Source organism: Sinocyclocheilus grahami, unplaced genomic scaffold (genome assembly GCF_001515645.1).
Source record: "Sinocyclocheilus grahami isolate Dianchi unplaced genomic scaffold, SAMN03320097.WGS_v1.1 scaffold156.1, whole genome shotgun sequence".
Lineage (NCBI taxonomy): Eukaryota > Metazoa > Chordata > Actinopteri > Cypriniformes > Cyprinidae > Sinocyclocheilus > Sinocyclocheilus grahami.
The window spans coordinates 1386122-1407024 of NW_015505335.1; the positions used below are offsets into that span (position 1 = coordinate 1386122).

Sequence of the window (20903 nt, forward strand, 5' to 3'; positions counted from 1 at the left end):
GCACTACAGCAGGGCCCATTTGAGCCTTTGCAGACAGTTAAGATAAAGTTTCTGTCAATTAAAACTCTGCTCCTGCTTGCATTGGCCTCCATCAAGAGGGTAGGGGACCTGCACGCATTTTTGGTCGACGATTCGTGCCTAGAGTTCGGGCCGGCTGAGTCCCAGGTAATCCTGAGGCTCCGGCCCGGCTATGTGCCCATGGTTCCCACTACTCCCTTCAGGGATCAGGAGGTGAGCCTGCAAGCGCTGCCCCCGGAGGAGGCAGACCCAGCCCTAGCTTTGCGCTGTCCCATCTGAGCCTTAAGGTGCTACGTAGACCAGACGCAAAGCTTCAGGACCTCAGACCAGCTCTTTGTCTGTCACGGAGGCCGGCAGAAGGGAATGCCGTGTCTAAGCAGAGGATGGCCCACTGGATAATGGACACCATCACCCTGCCGTATCAGGCACAGGGTGTGTCCTGCCCGTTCAAGTTGCGAGGTCATTCAACTAAAGTGTTGCATCCTCCTGGGCGCTGGCTCGTGGCGCCTCGCTGACAGATACAGTATCTGTAGAGCTGCGGCTGGGCGACCCCTAACACGTCCGCTACATTCTATAGCCTTCGTGTGGAGCTAGTATCCTCCTGTGTTCTCACCTCAAACGGGTAGAAGCACTGAGAGGCCCCGGCTTCGGGTCGGCTTGCTAAAACCACTCCAGAGAGTCTATATAGTAGACCCTGTTGAGCTACTCCATCCTCTTGGCAGCCAGATGTGGCGGAGCGTCCGGCGCCAGGCCTTCACGCGTTGAATTCTTGAGAACCGGTAGAAGGCTGAGTTCCATATGTAAGACCTAAGTGGATCTCATATGGGTTAAGTCCATGATATAGCCTCGAGCCTGTGTTTCCCCGGCAGACTCCTGCCATTCCAAGAGGGTTACAATCACCTCCAATCTTCCATATGCACCTAAGGAATGTTCATATGTGTATTTGCTTCCGAAACCTCCTTTGGAAAGGTTGGATCTTCCGTAACGTCCCTATTACAAGTAGAACGGGTACGTTTTCCCAGTGTCACGGCTCGGCTCCTCTGCGAAAACCTGAATATGCGCTGCATCTGCTGCCTACTTATACTTACGCTGTGATCAGCGGCAGCTGGATGCAATAATCGCATGCCAATATGCATTGGCTCGTTTAGTTTACACTCTAAGTAGATTGGTCTCTCTAAGCGAGATACCAATTCGTCGGTCATCCGATGTGACGTCTCCGTTTCCTCCTCGGGACCATACGTAACCGAGACGTTACATTGTCAAGACAACTTTACTCTCCATGACATGCATATTTTCAACATAATACTGAACATAATTAAAATAATGATTTTTACCTTTTGGCACACTACATTGTTTCTTTTTTTTTTTTTTTGGAAAAGGCCAGTTCTATCTCTGGGGTATGAAATGTTTCAGACTTATAATTCTGAAAATAGTTTTGCAGGTTATTAAACTCTGCACCTGAACTGCAGCGTCAAAACAGTGTGAAATGATCCAGCACTAGAACATTACAGCCAGTTGTTTAGCAACAGACAACCAATCATAAACTTCCTCAGTGCTCACCTCATTAAATATTCATGTGCACAGTCGCTTGCACAGAAACTTTCACACTCTGTTAAGTTAGAGCATCTGAGGGAAACAATTAAAAATGTCAAACAGGGACACCAAACATGTTAACTGACAACATTTAAGAGACTTAAAACCGAGTTAATTTATGTGCAGGTACTATATCTATCCAATCAATGTTTCTGACCTCATAAATATGCAAATACCAACAACAACCCAGTGTTTACAAATGTACAGAACATGAAATCTCAAAATGTGGCTACCCAGGATAAAATATGAGCCGATGTTTATGGTTGCAGTTTAACATTTCAATTAACAAGTGTGAAAAGCTCAGGTTTTGAAGACTTTTATCCATAAATGAACTCAACTTGCAAACTGTTGTCTTCATTTTTAAGCTCCACACACAGACACCATATTTTTTTACAGTGTAAAGAGTAGAGAGAAAGAAAGAATGTATGAGAGTGAAATGAATAGGCATAGTCTAGAGGAAGCGAAAGAATTTGACAGAGCAGTGACGAGTCGAGGAGAGGGGAGCACTGAGTGTGTGTGTATGTGTGTGTGTGTGTGTGTGTGTGTGTGTGCGGATTCATATCCCCCGGCTCTAGCACACATTAGCTGCATTAAGTGAGCTGACAGGTCCATCCCCATTACCCGCGCTGGTGGCACACACTGCACACAGCGGCCTGACAACTACACACACACACACATGCAGCCGCCCAGCACAAGCCGGCCTGTCTCAGCCTGACAACCGCACCACGTGGGACGTGCTCACACACACCAAACACATACTTTCTTTCACTCCGAAGAATACAATCCACCGCAAAGAATTTTCCCTCATGAAAACCCATTATAATCATAATGCATGCATCACGCTCTAGTCGATAATGCTGAAAAATAACATTTGAATTCATTTGGAAGATGCTTTTATTCAAAGAAACTTCGAGCTTTATAAATTCCGCCGGTTTATGTTTCAAACTTATAACCTTGATGTTGTACCTGCTGAGCTAAAAAAGAAAAAAACAATGTACAGTACGCAGAAATAAAAGTGGAGTTCCAGTGTGGTATCGAGTTTGTCTGTATCATGTCCTCTAGCTACATTATTGATTGATTGTGTTGTCTTGAGGTTCAGGGTTAAAGACCTTCTGCCGCCCGCACCGTTCAATTATTCACCCTGCCCAAAGTCTGTCCACCAACCCACACACACACAGCAGAAATAAGATACACAGCACACTCAACAAGATACACACAAATCTTGATTGTGCTGTATCAAATATTGATGATTTCATGCTGAAATACGGAATAAATGTAAAGAAGTCAAGGACCAATACACATAGATACACGTACTGTACCACACTTGGTATTAAGTTCTATGATTAAACCATGTAATGTCAATGGCAATACCATGTTTTTAGGACATATTCCACGTACAAAAGCATGACAATACATTGGCATTCTTTGAAGTATCTTGGACTACCATGTAAATACTGTGGTACATGGATATGTGCAGTATCAAGTCTTAAAAATATTGAAATATTATATAGAAACCAATGGAAAAACTCACAGACCAAAAAATATGGAAAGTTTTTTTTAATTGGATTTATTTTTATTTTTATAGAGATACCATGGTAATTCTGACACGTACCATGGTAACATAGTAAGTTTTCAGACATTTGCATGGACATGTGACGTATGAATAGGGTAACCATTCATGTACCATGGTAATACTATGTTTTGTTTTTGTTTTTGGACACATACCACAGTAATATGAATGTTTTTGGACATGTACCATGGTAATACTGTGTTTTCTAGAATATGGGCCACTACAATACTACCTTTTTTTTTTTTTTTTTGGTCATGTATCACAGGACATTTACAACAACAATACCACATTTTTTTGGAGATGCACCATGGCAATAATACACTTTTTCAACACCATAGGTTTTTGACATGTACCGTGTTTTTTGGACATTTACCATGATAACACCATGCTTTCTGCATGTGTAGCATGATTAAACTGTTGTTTGTACATGTACCATATTTTATTTGACTTGTACCATAGTATAATGATGGTTTTTGGACATGTATGATGGTAATACAATGTTTTTGGAGATGCACCACGGTAAACACCATGTTTTTAGACATGCACCATGTTTCTTTTGGATTCAGTACCTAGTTATACATTATATTACCATATGATATAATCCTTGTACCATGAAATCACTACAGTACTTTTTTGTTACCGCAGCACTTCCAGACTGTAAGACTATCTGACTTGCTGCTGGCCACTTCATTTCTCTGCTTAAGCCTCATCTAGTGGCAACATTCAAGCTAGTTTCTTAACACACTAAGCTGCCAAAGAGCAGCAGCTAAGCTCTCATTTATCCTGGCCTTCTGACACTCCCAGTCCATTCAGCACTTAGCGCTAATGTTAGCCTCGGCGCTAATGCCACTAACTACACCAGCCAGACCTGTGGTTATTCAGAATCATACAGCTAAAGATAGAGAGCGGCTGCTGACCCTTTGTATCTTTTCCTGTCTATCTGCCCTAACATCATCAGGAGGATTATAGTCTCAATCTTGCTTTTCTCTCATTCTGCTCCGAGCAATAAACTGCACATACAGAAAGAAAAAGAAAGGAAGGGAGAGAGGTGGAGGGAGGGATGGACTGGAGGATTTTTGTTTGGGGTTAGTGAAGACGTTTTTCCTCAAATGCGATTTCTCTCAGCCGCTGACTGTAATCTCCCTGGGCAAATCCGTCTTTAGCCAAACGAAGGAAAAACAGAGGAGAAAAGGAAAAGTCATCTTTATCCAAATCCAATTGCTGCTGGAAGAAAGAGAAGCGTAAAGGAGGAGGAGAAGATCTTGTAATTTGTCTCAGGGATTACAAGAAGAGCTGGCAGGCCTGTGTGTGTGGTACATTTGTGCTAGCATAGTTCATGTTGTTGTTGTTGTTCAAATGTTACATAAAGACGCTACTGAGTGTATGTTTTGATTGACAGAGATGAAGTGTGTGGGAGAACTACAGGCCCAGACGGAAACTGCAGTTTTCTCATTTTCAGCACTGAATTTGGAGGGAAATCTGAATTCCCCTCCAAAAAAAATGAGAATTCTTCTAAGGTATGAATTTAAACCAAACAGGTTAATAATACACGAGGAAAGCTACCAGTTAGCGTTCCCATTGATCTCAGTGGTGGATGAATGGAGCTGAAATTCAGATGGTAAAAAAATGAGAATTTGTGTCTGTATTGCATACAATGTAATAAATGGACAGTTACGTTGTCCTCAAGGCTGCATGCAAAAACAAACATTCAGTGTAGTTTGATTCCAGAGACAAACGTCTCTCATGAGCCAGTTATATTAATAAATAGTTCAAAAAGGCAGATTACTGGTCTGAATCTATCTGAAGTCTTGAATAATTTACAATATTCACAGAGAGGTAATTTCTTCAATATTTAAGCATCAAGGACATTATAACTGAAAAATACCCAAATGAATTGGAACTAAATCAAACCAAACTGAATTAAATCAAAACTGAGTAAAATTAAATAATCAAAACAAATTAAAATAAGAATTGAATCAAATCAATTTTGCATTTATTTATTTTAAATCAACTTTAAATCTTAAATTAAACAGAATTAAATGGTAAGCCTCTAAACTGGAATCAGGAAATCGTTTTCATATCATGGAAGTTTTTTGCTTCCTCTACAACCTAGCAATCAGAACCAGAATGCAACTTGGGGAACTGAACAAAGTCAGGAATAAAGCAAATGGGATAGAATCAGAATCAAATCAAATTAATTTGGATCAGATCAAATCATAAGTTGTGAACTGGAACTAAACTGAATCAGAAAATCTGTATCAAAACCCAGCCCTATTTAAAAGTGACATTTTTGTACATTTTATAGATCATGGAAGTCTTCTACATCCTCTACAGACAAACAGTCAGAACTGGAATGCACGATGGGGAATTGAATTAAATCAAAATTCAACATCAGAAAAATCAAAAAAATCAAATGGGATCAAACACAGATCCTAACTGAATCAAATCAAATTAAAGCACACCATATCATAAGCTTGTGATTTGGAATTAAATTTATATTGATATATTGATACAGTATATTGATATATATATATATATATATATATATATATATATATATATATATATACATATATATATTCTAGATGACAGAAGTTGCATTCCCTACAATTCAACTTAACTGAATCAAAATCCAAAATCAGAAACGAAAAAGGGAATCGAATCAAATCAGTTTTCCTAAATTTATTTCGTAAATTGTTTGCTTAAACAATACAGATAGTATGTGCAAGTAAACAATGTTATCAGTGGGCGCAATATATTCTTGAAATTGAGTGTTGTTTATTCTCTGTGTCACTGGCAACCTGTACACTTCACAACGGCTAGTGACAAGTATTTACCCAGAGGTCATGGTCCTCATTGACATTTTGTGTCCTATTTGACCCTCTAACCCGGCCAAATTGTAGCATGTTACCAAGAGAGAGGAGACAGAGGGGAGACATGCCATTCCTCATCCCTCTCTGCCCTGGACGTAACAGCCTATGACAGCCCCAATTAGACAGTGTGGCAGCAGCCACTACCAGGCACATATCAACACAGACAGAGAGAGACAGTGGCAGGGGGAAGGGAGGTGCAAGGCTGGTGGCTAAAGTTTATGTGCCATCCTTTGATTTGATGTGAGAGAGCACAGCACACACACACAGGACGGGGTAAGAGAAAAGGACAGAGGTCCAGATCTTTGTCATTGTGATGTGCCGTCAGCGTCTGTGTGTGTGTTTCTGAGTGACAGCAATCCAGTGGAGTCTGTCTCATGCTGCCTACAGCTGTCCACTCATACTGTACTTCATACTGTCTCGGAGAATATGTTTATCACATATGACGGTTTACACCATGAACACACTAAACACAAATACGCAAACTAAAATAAAAATAAAAAAATTTATAAAAAAAGCAAATTTGCTCAAAATGTACTCACCCTCAGGCCATCCATTATGCCGATTTAAGTTTTGATTATGTAGAGTTTGTTTCTTCATTGGAACAGATTTGGAGACATTTAGCATTACATCGTCTGCTCAGCAATGGATCCTCTGCAGTCAATGGGTGCCGTCAGAATGAGCGTTCAAACAGCTGATAAAACATTACAATAATCTAAAAGTAATCCACATAACTCTAGTCGTCAAGCATTCTAACTTTAAACTGCCACTTCTGGCCAAAATATCAGTTCATTATTTATTTTACCACTTTTTTTTTTTAAGTAAAAAAGCCTCAAAATCACATCAAAATCCACAGAATATTTATTTAGAACGGTTTTTGCTTAAACACAGTGCTTGATCTGTGTGTTTTTCTCTCCTGATTCAGAAGCGATGACATTTTTCAGTGAAGAAAGCAATATCAGAGAACTCATATTTGAGCTGGAAGCAGTTAAAACCATCTTGATGAAATTGTTTCTTACAAACATGCAGCTTTTTACTTCACCAAATGTTAATTGATAGACTGGATTCATTTGGATTACTTGTGGATTATTATGGTGTCTTTTATCAGCTGTTTGAACTCTCATATTGACGGCACCCATTGGGCAGCAAGTGATGTAATGCTAAATTTGTCCAAATCTGTTAAAAAAACATAAACATAAGTAAATTTTGTGTGTTTTTCAGCAAATTTTCATTCTTGAAAATAGATTTTCAGTTATTCATTAACTTATTTTAAATACTTAACCTCCTTTTTTTCCCACAACAAATGTGCCTTGCAGCTGGGGTGCGTTTCCCAAAAGCAACTATAGTCGCAAAATCAGCCATAGTTGGGTAGTGATTCTTTTGGGAAATGCACCCTTGGATGTACATTTTTGGGTATTTTCCTTGCATATTTGTAATGCTTTTCAAAATGTAAGGGATACATCACAACAATAATTCATATCCCACACAATGCACTGAGCTCATGATTAACACACACTTAGAGATGGCTGAAAACACACACACACACACACATGCATTCAGAGGGAGGTGGTGTCCTAGATTGAGGAGTGAAGTGCTACTGTAAGCTGATTACTGGCGGTCACCCTGCCCTGCCCTTCCACAATTAGGTCACCCCACCCCCTTCATATTCCATATTTCCCCTGATCTGTCCATCTTTCTGGGCCCCTCTCTTTGCTCCGCCCATCTCTAACACTCCCTCCATCTGTTTTCTCCCCTCACGTTTCTGGAACATAAAGGTCCCAAATCAGAATTTTGAAAATTGGTATTAAATATAGTAACTGTTCTGACTGCCATAGTTGGGTAGTGATTCTTTTGGGAAACGCACCCTTGGATGTACATTTTTGGGTATTTTCCTTGCATATTTGTAATGCTTTTCAAAATGTAAGGGATACATCACAACAATAATTCATATCCCACACAATGCACTGAGCTCATGATTAACACACACTTAGAGATGGCTGAAAACACACACACACACACACACACACACACACACATGCATTCAGAGGGAGGTGGTGTCCTAGATTGAGGAGTGAAGTGCTACTGTAAGCTGATTACTGGCGGTCACCCTGCCCTGCCCTTCCACAATTAGGTCACCCCACCCCCTTCATATTCCATATTTCCCCTGATCTGTCCATCTTTCTGGGCCCCTCTCTTTGCTCCGCCCATCTCTAACACTCCCTCCATCTGTTTTCTCCCCTCACGTTTCTGGAACATAAAGGTCCCAAATCAGAATTTTGAAAATTGGTATTAAATATAGTAACTGTTCTGACTGTAAAGGTTAAAAATGTCATTTCCTTAAGCTGTACTTGATTTAACTTCTAAAAATGACTTTTGTCTGTGTAATCTAGGTCAAACTGATTGATAAATACTAGAACAAGGTGTTGTACCATGCTAAATGCTAAAATACCCACCAGAGGGTCTTAACACAATTCCAAGAGGGCCGAAGTATGATTTAGAATGATTGGAAATAAGACCAAAAAAGCTTTGAAATAAGCTAATATACTTTATCAAATGTGACCATGTGGCACGAGCATATTTGTAGCAATAGCCAAAAATACTTTGTATGTGTCAAAATTGTCGATTTTTCTTTTATGCCAAAAATCATTCAGATATTAAGTAAAGATCAAGTTCCATGAAGATATTTTGTAAATTTTCTACCGTAAATACATAAAAACGTAATTTTTGATTAGTAATATGCTTTGCTAAGAACTTCATTTGGACAACTTTAAAGGCGATTTTCTCAATATTTAGATTTTTTTGCACCCTCAGATTCCAGATTTTCAATATTTGTATCTCGGCCAAATATTGTCCGATCCCAACAAACCATACATCAATGGAAAGCTTATTTATTCAGCTTTCAGATGATGTACATATCTCAATTTTCAAAAATTGACACTTATGGCTGGTTTTGTGGTCCAGGGTCACAAATATGACAAATACATTTGTCAATTTCCTGATTTTTTTCTGAATTTAAGTTCCCTTAAAACCTTTTTCCGCTCTAACAAACAGGGGTCATGGAAAACCTGGATATATGAGGGAATTTTAAAAGTGTGATTTCTAGACCTGGAAAAGTCAAGGAAATTAATAATCTTAAAAGTTATGTAAAAATTTATGTCAAGTTTTAAATATTTTGTCGGGCATAAATTGCTAATAAATTGCTTTGTCAGAATAAAATAGAATAATTAATATAAATGCTTTAGCAAATATATGAGCTGCACATTTTTGCTTTTAAACCATTTGGCATGCCTTGCCTGATAGAGCTTAAATGAACCTTGCACATTCCTTGAAATAATATTTTTGATTTGAATAAAACCTGTTAATTTAGATTAACATTTACCACATAAAGCACATTTTTAGGTTACCTAACAACATTCTTTTTACAGTGTTAAAATAGTTGTGATCTCTCAGCTAAAGTGGATTTTTTCATTTCTTTATATTCCTTTCATACAAGGTAGAATTTGTGAATTCTTATTGAAATAAATGCTCAATAATACAGATTATTTTCTTATTATGTCCAAAGGAAGAAACAATGGAATTTTGAACCAAAACAGCATAAAAATGTAATGAATGGAGGGGGCAAATCTGTGTTAAGGTAATGAAAAGTTAAAGAATATTTCAAGAAAATAGCAAGCAAAAGTCCTACAGCAACAGTTGATATGATGACACCAGAGAATCCTGTTGAACTCTCTCTCTCTCTGAGCTGTACAACACACATAAACATGCACGTCCCCAAACGCCTATCCACAACCTTACCGTTTAAGTGATTTTCGCTGTTTCATTCTCTTAGTTCACTCGTCTACCTTTAGCTAAAGGATAGAACAAATTGAATGAATAAGAGGGAGGGAAAGAATGAAAGAGCTCGCATCAGCACTTAAAGGAAGAATGCATTATTGATGACAAGACAAAGCAAAACCTTTATTTACCATCCCGGACACCGTCCTGAGAGAGAGAGAGAGCAAAAGAGAGATAGGGATCAAAGAGCCAAGAGACATATAGTTCAAAATCAAGTTCAACCCCCTGCCAGGCTCGCAGCTGATCTGTGGTAAAGAGCAGGTCATGGATAAGCCCAAAGAGACTATATAGAGAGCACTTATTTCAATCCCATAACACCCCAGCTCCACCCATCCCATGTTGGCTATTTAGTAAACGGCCTACAGTTGTAGAACAGAAACCTACTCTACGAATGTACGCCATCCCAGACACAAATGCTTGGACAACACACTACAAAAGCACAGTTACCTTGTGCAGGTTTACATTTTTGGGTTATTTTTGCACTAACAAACCTTAGCATAATCAAGGTGTTATTGTTCAGGTAGTTAATGATAAACATTATAACTAAATTTAGCTAACTTACTCAACAAGAATCCCTGCAAGCTATTGCTCCATCATTACAGTAGAAAAATGACAACTGACAGTTAAAGGGGTAGTTGATTGTGAAACTTTTAGCATAATTTTCTTACCCTGATGTTGTTTCAAACATTCTGTTCATATTCTTTTGTCCAAACATTGACAGTCAATATGGTCTGGTGTTGTTCGGACCAAAATATCTTCTCATGTGTTCCACAGAAGAAAGAAAGTCAGGCAGGATGTTTGGAACGACATGAGGGTAAATCATGACAGAATTTTTTTTTTTTGGGTGGACAATCCCTTTAATGCTAATATCTGTTATAGTTCCACATGGCAATGCTAAGAATGCAAAATGTGCTTGTGTTGCATTATTGTGTATTGACACATTTCCAAACACAGTAACAAATGAAACCGAGCTAGTGTAAATACAAGTATCATTCACCAATCTGCATACTGTATGTGCATAACAAGGTCATTGAAAAAACATGCAAAAATCATGTTCATAAAAGAGAGACTCAAACAAAAATATGTAACTTTTCCTGCAATAAACTCAAAAAAATAAAGTTTAAAATGCTTGGTTTCATAGACCCTGTCGCAAATGCCCAAACACTTGCGGCCTTGCGGTGGTCTCTGGAAGACCACTAAACTATAGGGAGACCCATTTGTGATTTTAGGTTCAAGAATAACTCACAAATGACCCGTATGCACCTTTGGCCAAGCCCACACTGATGCAGTTCCACTGTGATCCACTACCACATCTATAAAGCATGTGGTCGCATTACCCACATTATCAAAAAAGGTCCTCTGTCTATTATTAATAACGTAGCAAGGCATGAAGCACAGCTGAAACAGAATTGATTTTTATCCAAGCAGAATCAGTTGGTAAACATGCCGAACTTGCACGACAAACTTGAACCAGTTGCCAAATCTGCATGGGATATCCCCAATCATGTGGTTTTCTATTGAAATGACTGGAATTAGTTTGTCTGCAAATATTCTGAAAACAATGGTAAATGTGAACATTTAGAACACTCTTATACTCTTTCCACACCCTCATCACAGATCTTACACCAATCCATCAAACACTCCACCAGAGCTTCCTCTAGCATGTGTGAGATTGAACAGTAAACAGTTAGAGATTTACTCCGGTCACCTCAGAGACAAATACCGTACCACAAGCTGTTTCTGTGGCGATTTGCTGTTTGGCTTCAAGAGCGGTTAAATACAATAAAAGTCTTTCAGACCTTAACAAGCTCCACTCTCCGTCATTAAGCTATTGTGTGGCAACTGAGAGTGTGCGTGTTTGTTTCTTTGTATATTTGCTAAGTATTTTTAGTAAATTTTGGCTTTTGAGATATGTGTATGGGCAAGGTTGCTATTGTGTTTAAGGGAGGCTTGTAGCACGTGTGTGTGAGAGCGAGATGAATGGTCCGTTACAGGGATAAGTACTCAATAACAGCTGACACCGTCTTGCCCTCTGCCCTACCCACACAAAAGCCCCTGATTATATTATTGTTTGACTGCTGCCCCTCGCTCTGGCTCACACACACTGCCTCACAAACTCCCCTGAGCCCCCACAGCCAACATAATTACCACTATTGTGCACCAGACACACACAAACTGACAGGCACACAAAGACACACACCCTGAGATTCTCACACGCATACACACACACCACTTGGGGCTTTGACAAAGACACGGCCTATGAGTAGCAGACGTAAGAGATGGCATGACCTCCAAAATATGGATCCATGCACAAATACAGATTTGGTTCATAATTGCCTCTAACAATGCTTCAGCACTTTAGTAATAAACACACGCTATAACAAAGTATACCCTCCCATCTGACAAAAATATGTTCTCAGAATGTTTTGCAATTCAAAATGTACATTTTTTTTTAAAGTTTTATTTGTATTTTTTCTTTGATTATGCAAGCATTAAGGGAACATTACATTTTATTATTTTGCAAACATTATGGAAATACTGCTTTTGAATGTTCAAAACTTCTGTTTTTTAATGTTAAGGGAACAATCTATTTTCTAATATTAAGGGAACATTTAAAAAAAAATCAACTAAAATGTTTCAGAAATACAAAAAAAAACATTTTCTTTTTGCTAACATTTTCAAAACATTATTAAAGGATAGACTCCTCAGCTAACAAAAATATGTTCTAAGAACGTTTCGCTGACATTTCTTTAAGTTATGAAACTGTTATTTCGCAATGTTCAAAATGGCCTTTTTTCATGCAAACGTTAAGAGAAAATGCAAACATGCAGATCACTCAACAAATGTTCAATTAACATTACCAGAATAATATTTGTTCATAACTTTGAGAAAACCTTGCCAAGTTGAGTGCATGAGAAAGCACAAGACTGTTTCGTCTGGTGTATTTAACTCAAGTCTGGCAGCTAAAAGTGTAACATGGTCGCATCTCAAAGCAATTTTTGGCCTGACCCATGTGGGGTCATTGTAAATGCTGATTCATCAGATCTTTGCAGAATGACAAATGTCGCTTAAATCTAGCACACCCCTTTTTAGAGTACTGTGACTCCTTTCAGACACCAGGGGGGAGGGGGTTGGCACTGAATGTACTGTCCCTTAACAGTTAATCTTTAATGGGCGGCTTTTGCTCGCATACCCAGACCAAAACTAGCTGTGAAATGGCTGTGACAAGTGGAGAGGCCATACGAGGCAGAGCGAAAGAGGGGTTGGGGTGGGGGGAGAAGGAAGGTTAAGTGGAAGAATGGAACAATTCTCTGTCGTGGCTGTGTTTACATGACCGCACGCGCATGCAGACAAATGTAGCCATTAATGTGTTTTTTCTCTCTCACTCGGTCTCTGTTTCTGACTTTTTCTTTAAAACCATACACCCCCCCCACCCCACCCCACCCAACCTTTCCTTGACAGATTGTCTATGCTCACCACACTCCACACACTCTCAGAGATCCCCCCAAAACACGCACCAGCTGAAACCACTCTGGTACTTCCTTTCACTTATTCTCTCATCCCCTTGTTTCTCCAGTAAACAAGGAACTTTTAAAGTAAGGGACACATTTGATGATCTCCTATATGTACTTTATTTTGCAAAGCATATAAGTAAGGTATTTTCTGTGAATGTGCAATACTTCTGATTCATTAGCCACTATAGATAAATAACTAGAATATTACCAAAGTGCAGTAATTTGTTTGTGCTGCAAACCAGTGTGTTTATAATTGCAAAGCTAAAAATAACTAAGTGATTGAAACTGGAAGCCTCACACATTCAAGTTACAAATGTCCGTGCCTGCACTTACAGTATATTAAATGACTTAATGTGCTCTGAACCCACGGACAAGCAAAATTTCTGAGCAGTATAAAGCCCAAAGTATACTTTATTTTTTACATGTCCACTATGGTATGAGTACAAATGAGACAATGAGATATGAGACAAATTTCACCATGTATTGTATGTGTGTACTGTACTGTAGATTTGTTTTCTAACTGCAGACACTCTGCATGCTCAGCTTGCACTTTTTGGCACTATTTAGTTTGTTTGTTTTTTGTCCTAGAACTTTGTTTCAAAGTTAAAAACGAAACAGATGAGACAAAACAATAACAAACTGGAGACAGCATCAATAATAGATACCCACGTTGATGAGCACTTTTGTGAGGGGGTTACACATAGCTCTACAGATACACATAACTAGTTTAAACTAGAAGTATAAATACATTTTTATCACTTAACTTCTGGAAAGAAATAGCACAGACACTGAAAAAGGATGAAACTTTGTGTTAATGCACACTATCAAATGGAGTATACTTTGGAAGACTATTTGTTTGGCTGAATGCACGTGCAAAGCATTCACTTCAAAACTAATGTATACTTTGGGCTTTAGTGCTGGTGAGGTTAAGGATGGGAAACAAGAGTGTTAGTGTGTACGTGTGTGTCAGGATTGAGGTGAGTGCCCCATGTGTGTGTATAATTGTTTAATAGGCTGAGAACACACAGACGTACCCCAGGGGTCTGCTCTGGGCCCATTCTGATTCCAGAGGAGCACAGCAAAGAAAAGGAGATCGATCAGGCTTTCTGCCTGAAACTAACACTCTCTATTATGGACACACACATTTACCTAAAAGAGGACATAACAGATACTTCTATTGTTGCTATATAAAACTAATTATATAACAACAACTAACTTAAAAAGCCACAAATTATAGCCAGAACATGCAGAACATCACCCTCATTTAGTAGCAAATGCTAAGACAGATTTTAAACTAAAATCTGGTTGACAAGTTTTTTTTTTAATTTTTATTTATTTATTTAACCAGGAAGAGACTCACTGAGATTAAAATCTCATTTCCAGGAGTGTCCTGGCCAAGATAGGCAGCCAAGTTTGCATATACAAATAAACAACGCAGTTACAACATACATTACAAAACCAACACATAACCAGTTAAAAACAATTACACACCATTAAGTTGCTCTCAAGATTACATAATAAAGACTTAAAATAATTATAAGACACCAAGTTTTGTAACTTCATCTCCTTTTGAAGAAGATTCCAATCTGAGGTTGCAGCATATTTAAAAGAGGTTTTAACAAGCTCAGTTCTAACAAAAGGTATACAGAGATTGCAAATTGACTGAGAACGCAATGAATGATTTCCAATTAAAGTTCTTTGTATAAAACAACAGAGATACTTTGGCAAATAACCCAAAATTGCCTTTTATATCAACAAATGCCAGTGCATTTTTCTCCGTATTCGCAAGGAAGGCCATGCAACTCTTTCATATAAATCACAATGATGAGTTGAAAATTTTCAAAACCAACTTCAAAGCATGAAACCTGTTTTGGATAATATCAAAAACAGACTGTAATGCAGCCACAGATTGTTGTGTAGAGGGAGCTGAACAGTATACAATAGTATAATCTGCATAAAAATGGAACCGTGCTTTATCAATATTAAAATCAAGGCAATTTATATATATATATACTGAATAATAATGGTCCCAACACAGATCCTTGCGGAACTCCCTTGACAACCTCTAAAAAGTCTGACTGAACACCTTCCACCTGGACACATTGGGTTCTACCCTTTAAATAAGCAGTGAACCATAAAATAGCATGTTCTGATAGTCCTACCCATCTAAGCCTATCTAATAATATGTTGTGATCCACAGTATCGAAGGCCTTTGATAAGTCAATAAAAAGACATGCACAATGTTGTTTATTATCTAACGACTCCACAATATCATTTAAAACTTTTAAGGTGGCTGTAGTAGTACTATGTCCTTTACGGAAACCAGACTGATTATTAGACAGAATGTTATGACCATTTAAATACTGTGTCAACTGCTTACTTACTAAATTTTCCAAACGTTTTGAAAGAATACAGAGCTTAGATATAGGTCTATAATTATCCATTAAGGAAAGATCACCCCCTTTTGACAGAGGAACAACAATGCTGATTTCCAGATCTTAGGAATTGTATTAGTTATTAATGAAAGATTAAAAAGATATGTCAATGAAGGAGAAATAAAATCAGCAGCTAGTTTTAAAAACAGCGGAGCAACATGAAGTTGTCAAGTGTGTGCCACTCAGGTCCTGACTAGCAAGAATAGAAATGTGACAACCAATGAAATTGCAAAAGAGCAATAAATAAATAAATACATAAATACACAATAAAAGGTACCATATTTAAATAATTTATTGGCACAAGTTTTCTGTTTCACAAAGTAAAGCTAAGGAAACTTTCTTACAGGTGAACAGAGCTCCACTTAATAGTGACTATCCTTAAAGATATCTATATCAGTGACAAAATGGAGGATGCTCATGTTTGCTACGTGTGTGCAAGTGTGTTTCTGCATACGGTAAATATGGGCAGGGGGAGAGAGAACCTTTCATTTGCAGTAGCCATGTGGCTTTAGCCATCTGTTGACGTGGTCTAAATTAATTAGTTGAACTCATTACAATTTTGCAAGGGCCCTCTAGCTTTAATGAAACAGTCTGCAGACACAAGCTGAGATCTTTCTCTTTGCTTTCTTTGCTTTTCTCAGTCATATATATATATATATATATATACACAGTGGTGTGAAAAGGTTTTACACACACAAGCATATATACATTACATATAATTTAACACATTTGCTCACCAATGAATCTTCTATAGTGAATGGGTGCCATGAGAGGACAAACAGCTGAGAAAATGTGTGAAGCAAAAAGGTGCGTGTTTGTAAGAAATAAATCCATTAAGACATTTTTAACTTCAAATCGATGCTATCAGCTAAAACATGAGTCCTCGATCAATAATATTGCTTTCTCCAGCAATTAAAAAAAAGTTGTCTCATCTGAATCAGGAGAGAAATATGCACAAATCAAGTACCTTTTACAAGTGAAAACAGTCCAAAACAGTTCTAAACAAATATGTCGGTGGATTTTGATGTGAGAGGACAATAAATGATGGACTTTTTAACTAAAGGAAGCATTATTATAGATTATGGACTTGTATTTTGCATATCTTACAAACACACAGTGGATTATTGTAAAGATTTTATCAGCCGATTCAAACGGTTCTGATGGCACCCATTCACTGCAGAGGATCCATTGGTGAACACGTAATGTAATGTTAAATTTCTCCATATCTGTTCTGATTAAGAAACACACTTATATTCATTGGATGACATGAGGGTGAGTACATTTTCAACAAATTTTTATTTATAAATAAACTCAGTAGTACAGTACAGTACAGCAGTAGCACATAAAACATATTTTGTAGTCACAAGATAACTTTGTGAGTTGTTGTTCACATTTAAATATTTGACTCGCTGACAGTCTTCGTATAATTTGCCAACACATTCGTTGTTCTTGGTATTCTGACAATAAACATCACAAAGCCAAAACTCCAACAGATTTGCTAACAGACACACCTTTCCATTTCAGCCATACTGTTGCTGTCTACTTTTTCTATCTCTGTTTTTCTCTATCCAGAGGGAGTGTTCAGTCAGTAGCACCAAAGACACAACAGATGGGACTCAACATCATCCATGAGCGAGAGGGACAGTGAGTGAGCGAGAGAGAGAGATAAGACAGACAGAGAGCGAGAGAGAGAGAGAGAAATAAGCATTTATTATTTACACCACTCCATATTGGAATATTAATGCTAAAAGCAATCGGGCGACTCTTCATTAAATTAACTGGAGATGCAGAGAAAAGGAGAGAGAGGGAGGCAGAGAAAGGGAGGCAGAGAAAGGGGAGAAGGCACATGCTGTTAAAAGGCCCTAAAATTAGTGAAGCAAAAATGAATCCATTAAGGCTTCCATTCTCCCCTCTATTCCTCTTCCTCTCTCAGTTCTCTTCCCTGCACACCTCACACGCTCCCATTTAAAAAACTGCTGCCCTGGCAGCACGTGCACACTTAAAACTGTTTTTCCATGTCTTTTCAGAAATATGCATTTCTGTGCTGTCCACTTAAGTGCCTGCTCAAAATTTAAACATGGTGGCCCATACTTCTTCTGCTTCCATTTACATCCTCTTTTCGCTGTATCTTCTTCACTTTATCTATTCATGACCCCACCATTCAATTCTTTCCATTTTTTAATCCCTCCTTCATCTAAATGGCATTTTTCTATAGATTAATGCGTGCACCAGATGTGTACGTGGTGAGGGTGCATCTGGCATTACGGCATGGGATATGCGAATCCTTAGAGTTAGCGGCCCTTGTATTTATGCACATACACAAACACACTTGCATGCCAGCATTAGAATCGGCAGTGTCTGCTTGGCAACACGGTGCGTGTGTGTACAAGCAGTCTTCCTATTAGCTGAGCGCTGGTACGCACTGTTGATTTATCAAGAGTGGGAAAAAAACATACATTTAATCTCCCTGGCATTACACGTTGACGCTCCAGTTAGACATCCCAACATACTGTCAGAGTTGCTATGGCACCCGGTCCATATGTGTGAGGTGGCTGCTGTTAGTCTTAAAATAAAACTGGGTTATTCTGATCTGACTGTTTGCGGTGCTAAGCTTTGCATTAATACACACACTACTGCAGCTTTTAATGATCTCAGCTGTTTCTGAAATAATGCTTTGAAACAAAAACACGTTTGGTGAGAAAAACTGCTCGCACAAAAGCGAAAAGATTTGATTGAAAATTTGCATGCATTAAAAATTATTTGATATCAGTCATCATTGATCATCTCTCTTTTAAACCTCATCTGAAGCCAACCATTTGGTTTGTGTTAAAAAAGACTGAAATTTACAGCATTATTCACTGAAAATCTTTTCTCTCAAATTGTATTTATGCATTTGCATAACAAAACTAGGTGCTTCAAGACGTGTTGCACCAGATCTGATTCCAACAACACCAAATGCCTTCATGTGTGTTACAATGTGGAAAGTTTGAATAAGCTTCAATGTCTTTGAAATACTGTATTAAGCCTTGTGAAAATGAAGTGCAGTTAATTATTGAATTTACACTTGTAATGTACCTCAAATGTTGAAATATATATATAAAAAAATAATAATAATAATTACTTGCAGAAAACATTAAATATGAAATTGAAATATGGCCACTTAAGTGTACTTAAAGAAAGCACTCTTTCATGACTGTTTCTTACACTTCAGTACACTTTTAAAAAAGTGCACTTTGTAATATTGTCAAATTAAGTTTACTTTAAATTTACATTTTAAATGATTACATTTTGTTGACTAACATATTAATGTCCCGCTCACTTGGGGGAGGAACGAGGAGACGGAGGGGAATTTATAATGAACCAGGAAAACACACAGAGGAAACGGGTAACAACATTCAGACTCGACAAAGAAACATTTGACAGACTACGCTTTAAATACCAGACATAACAAGGGAGTAAATTAAACGCACCTGAAATCCAATCAACAAACACAGGAGGAAACAAAGAAACTAAATGAAATAATCAGGACAGGAAATTAATTAAAAAAAAATAATAATAAAATAATGGCTAAACACTGTGACACAGGGAGTACATGGGGAACAAAACACAACACAGGCCTGACATGACGCCCCCCTCCGGAAGGCGTGTCCTCGCACCAAACAACATCAAAGGAGTGGGAGGGTGGGCACCTTGGCGATCCTTAAGGACAGGCTTGGACGGAACGGGATGCCCCAAGGCGGTCCCAGATCCGGGCGCCATGGCGGAGCAGGTAGTTTGGGAGGCCATGGCAAAGCAGCCTCCGAGGCCGCGGCCCCAGCCCCCGCCTCGGTCTCTACGGCTGGAGCCCTACTACCCCCCCCAAAAAAATACTTGGGGACACTTACAGGTTCCGAGGCCCTCCGTGGGCCATGACAGGGGACTGGAGCCCTCCCTGGGCTTAACTGGGGATCTGGAGCCATCCCTGGGCTCAACTGGGGATCTGGAGCCCTCCCTGGGCTCGATTGACGATCCAGAGCCCTCCCTGGGCTCAACTGGGGAACAAGGAAGCGCTTACGAGGAGCTGGCACTGGAATCTGCTCTGGATCCCTGGGCTCAACTGGGGATCTGGAGCCCTCCCTGGGCTCGATTGACGATCCAGAGCCCTTCCTGGGCTCAACTGGGGAACAAGGAAGCGCTTACGAGGAGCTGGCACTGGAATCTGCTCTGGGGCTGGAGCCGACACTGGAGCGAGCTCTGGGGCTAGGATTAAGGCAGAGAACAGTCCTTTCTCTTAATCCTCCTCAGGTAACGGGGGAACTGAGCAGCCGGCGGGCTTGTCGTTGCAGTAACTGGCGGGCTTGCATCAATGGTGGCCGGCGGGCTTGAGAGAGCAGACTTGACAACAGCGCGGCTGGCAAGCTTATCTGTTGAGAGACTGGTCGTCTTGACTTCAGAGTGGCCAGCGCTCCTGGGCTGAGGACCACGGTGGAGCTTTGGAGGACCGCAGGGAATTTGGGGTTAGGCAGGCGATAGAAGCTGTTGGAGAGGTATGTGGAGGTTCTCGGCGTGGGGTAAGCTGGGGAGATGCGGTGCGTTCCTGCGAGAGTTGTATGACGAGGCTTGGGAAGTTTCTTTACTTCCTCCACTTCCAAATCTGAACCATTTAAGAACAGCACGATGATTTATGATGACGCATACTTTTATTCTTTAACATTGAACCAGGAAAACACACAGAGGAAACAGGTAACGACGTTCAGACTCGACAAAGAAACATTTGACAGACTACACTTTAAATACCAGACATAACAAGGGCGTAAATTAAACGCACCTGAAATCCAATCAACAAAGACAGGTGGAAACTAACAAACTAAATTAAATAATCAGGACAGGAACAGTGTTGCCTATTTAGCTACTTTGTAGCTATATTTAGCGATTTCCCCGCCCCTTTTGAGACTTTTTTCAAAAGTTTAGGGACAAATATAGCAACTTCTTTGGACAAACCTTATCTAAGTTCTCATCTTGCCCACTGATTTACGTTCATCTTTATATAGATCAGTGAATTTGCCATTGGGATGTCATCTAGTGACAT

General features: G+C 39.1%; 1 protein-coding gene across 1 annotated transcript in view; it reads right to left on the bottom strand.

Moving 5' to 3' along the window:
- LOC107592669 (Down syndrome cell adhesion molecule-like protein 1 homolog) overlaps positions 1 to 19594 on the bottom strand; it is a 135739-nt gene extending 116145 nt beyond the window's left edge. Inside the window, exon 1 of the mRNA XM_016282209.1 lies at positions 19525 to 19594. Coding sequence (XP_016137695.1) covers positions 19525 to 19594 — 70 coding nt within the window. The remainder of the gene's footprint in view (positions 1 to 19524) is intronic.
- Between the last annotated feature and the right edge of the window lie 1309 nt (positions 19595 to 20903).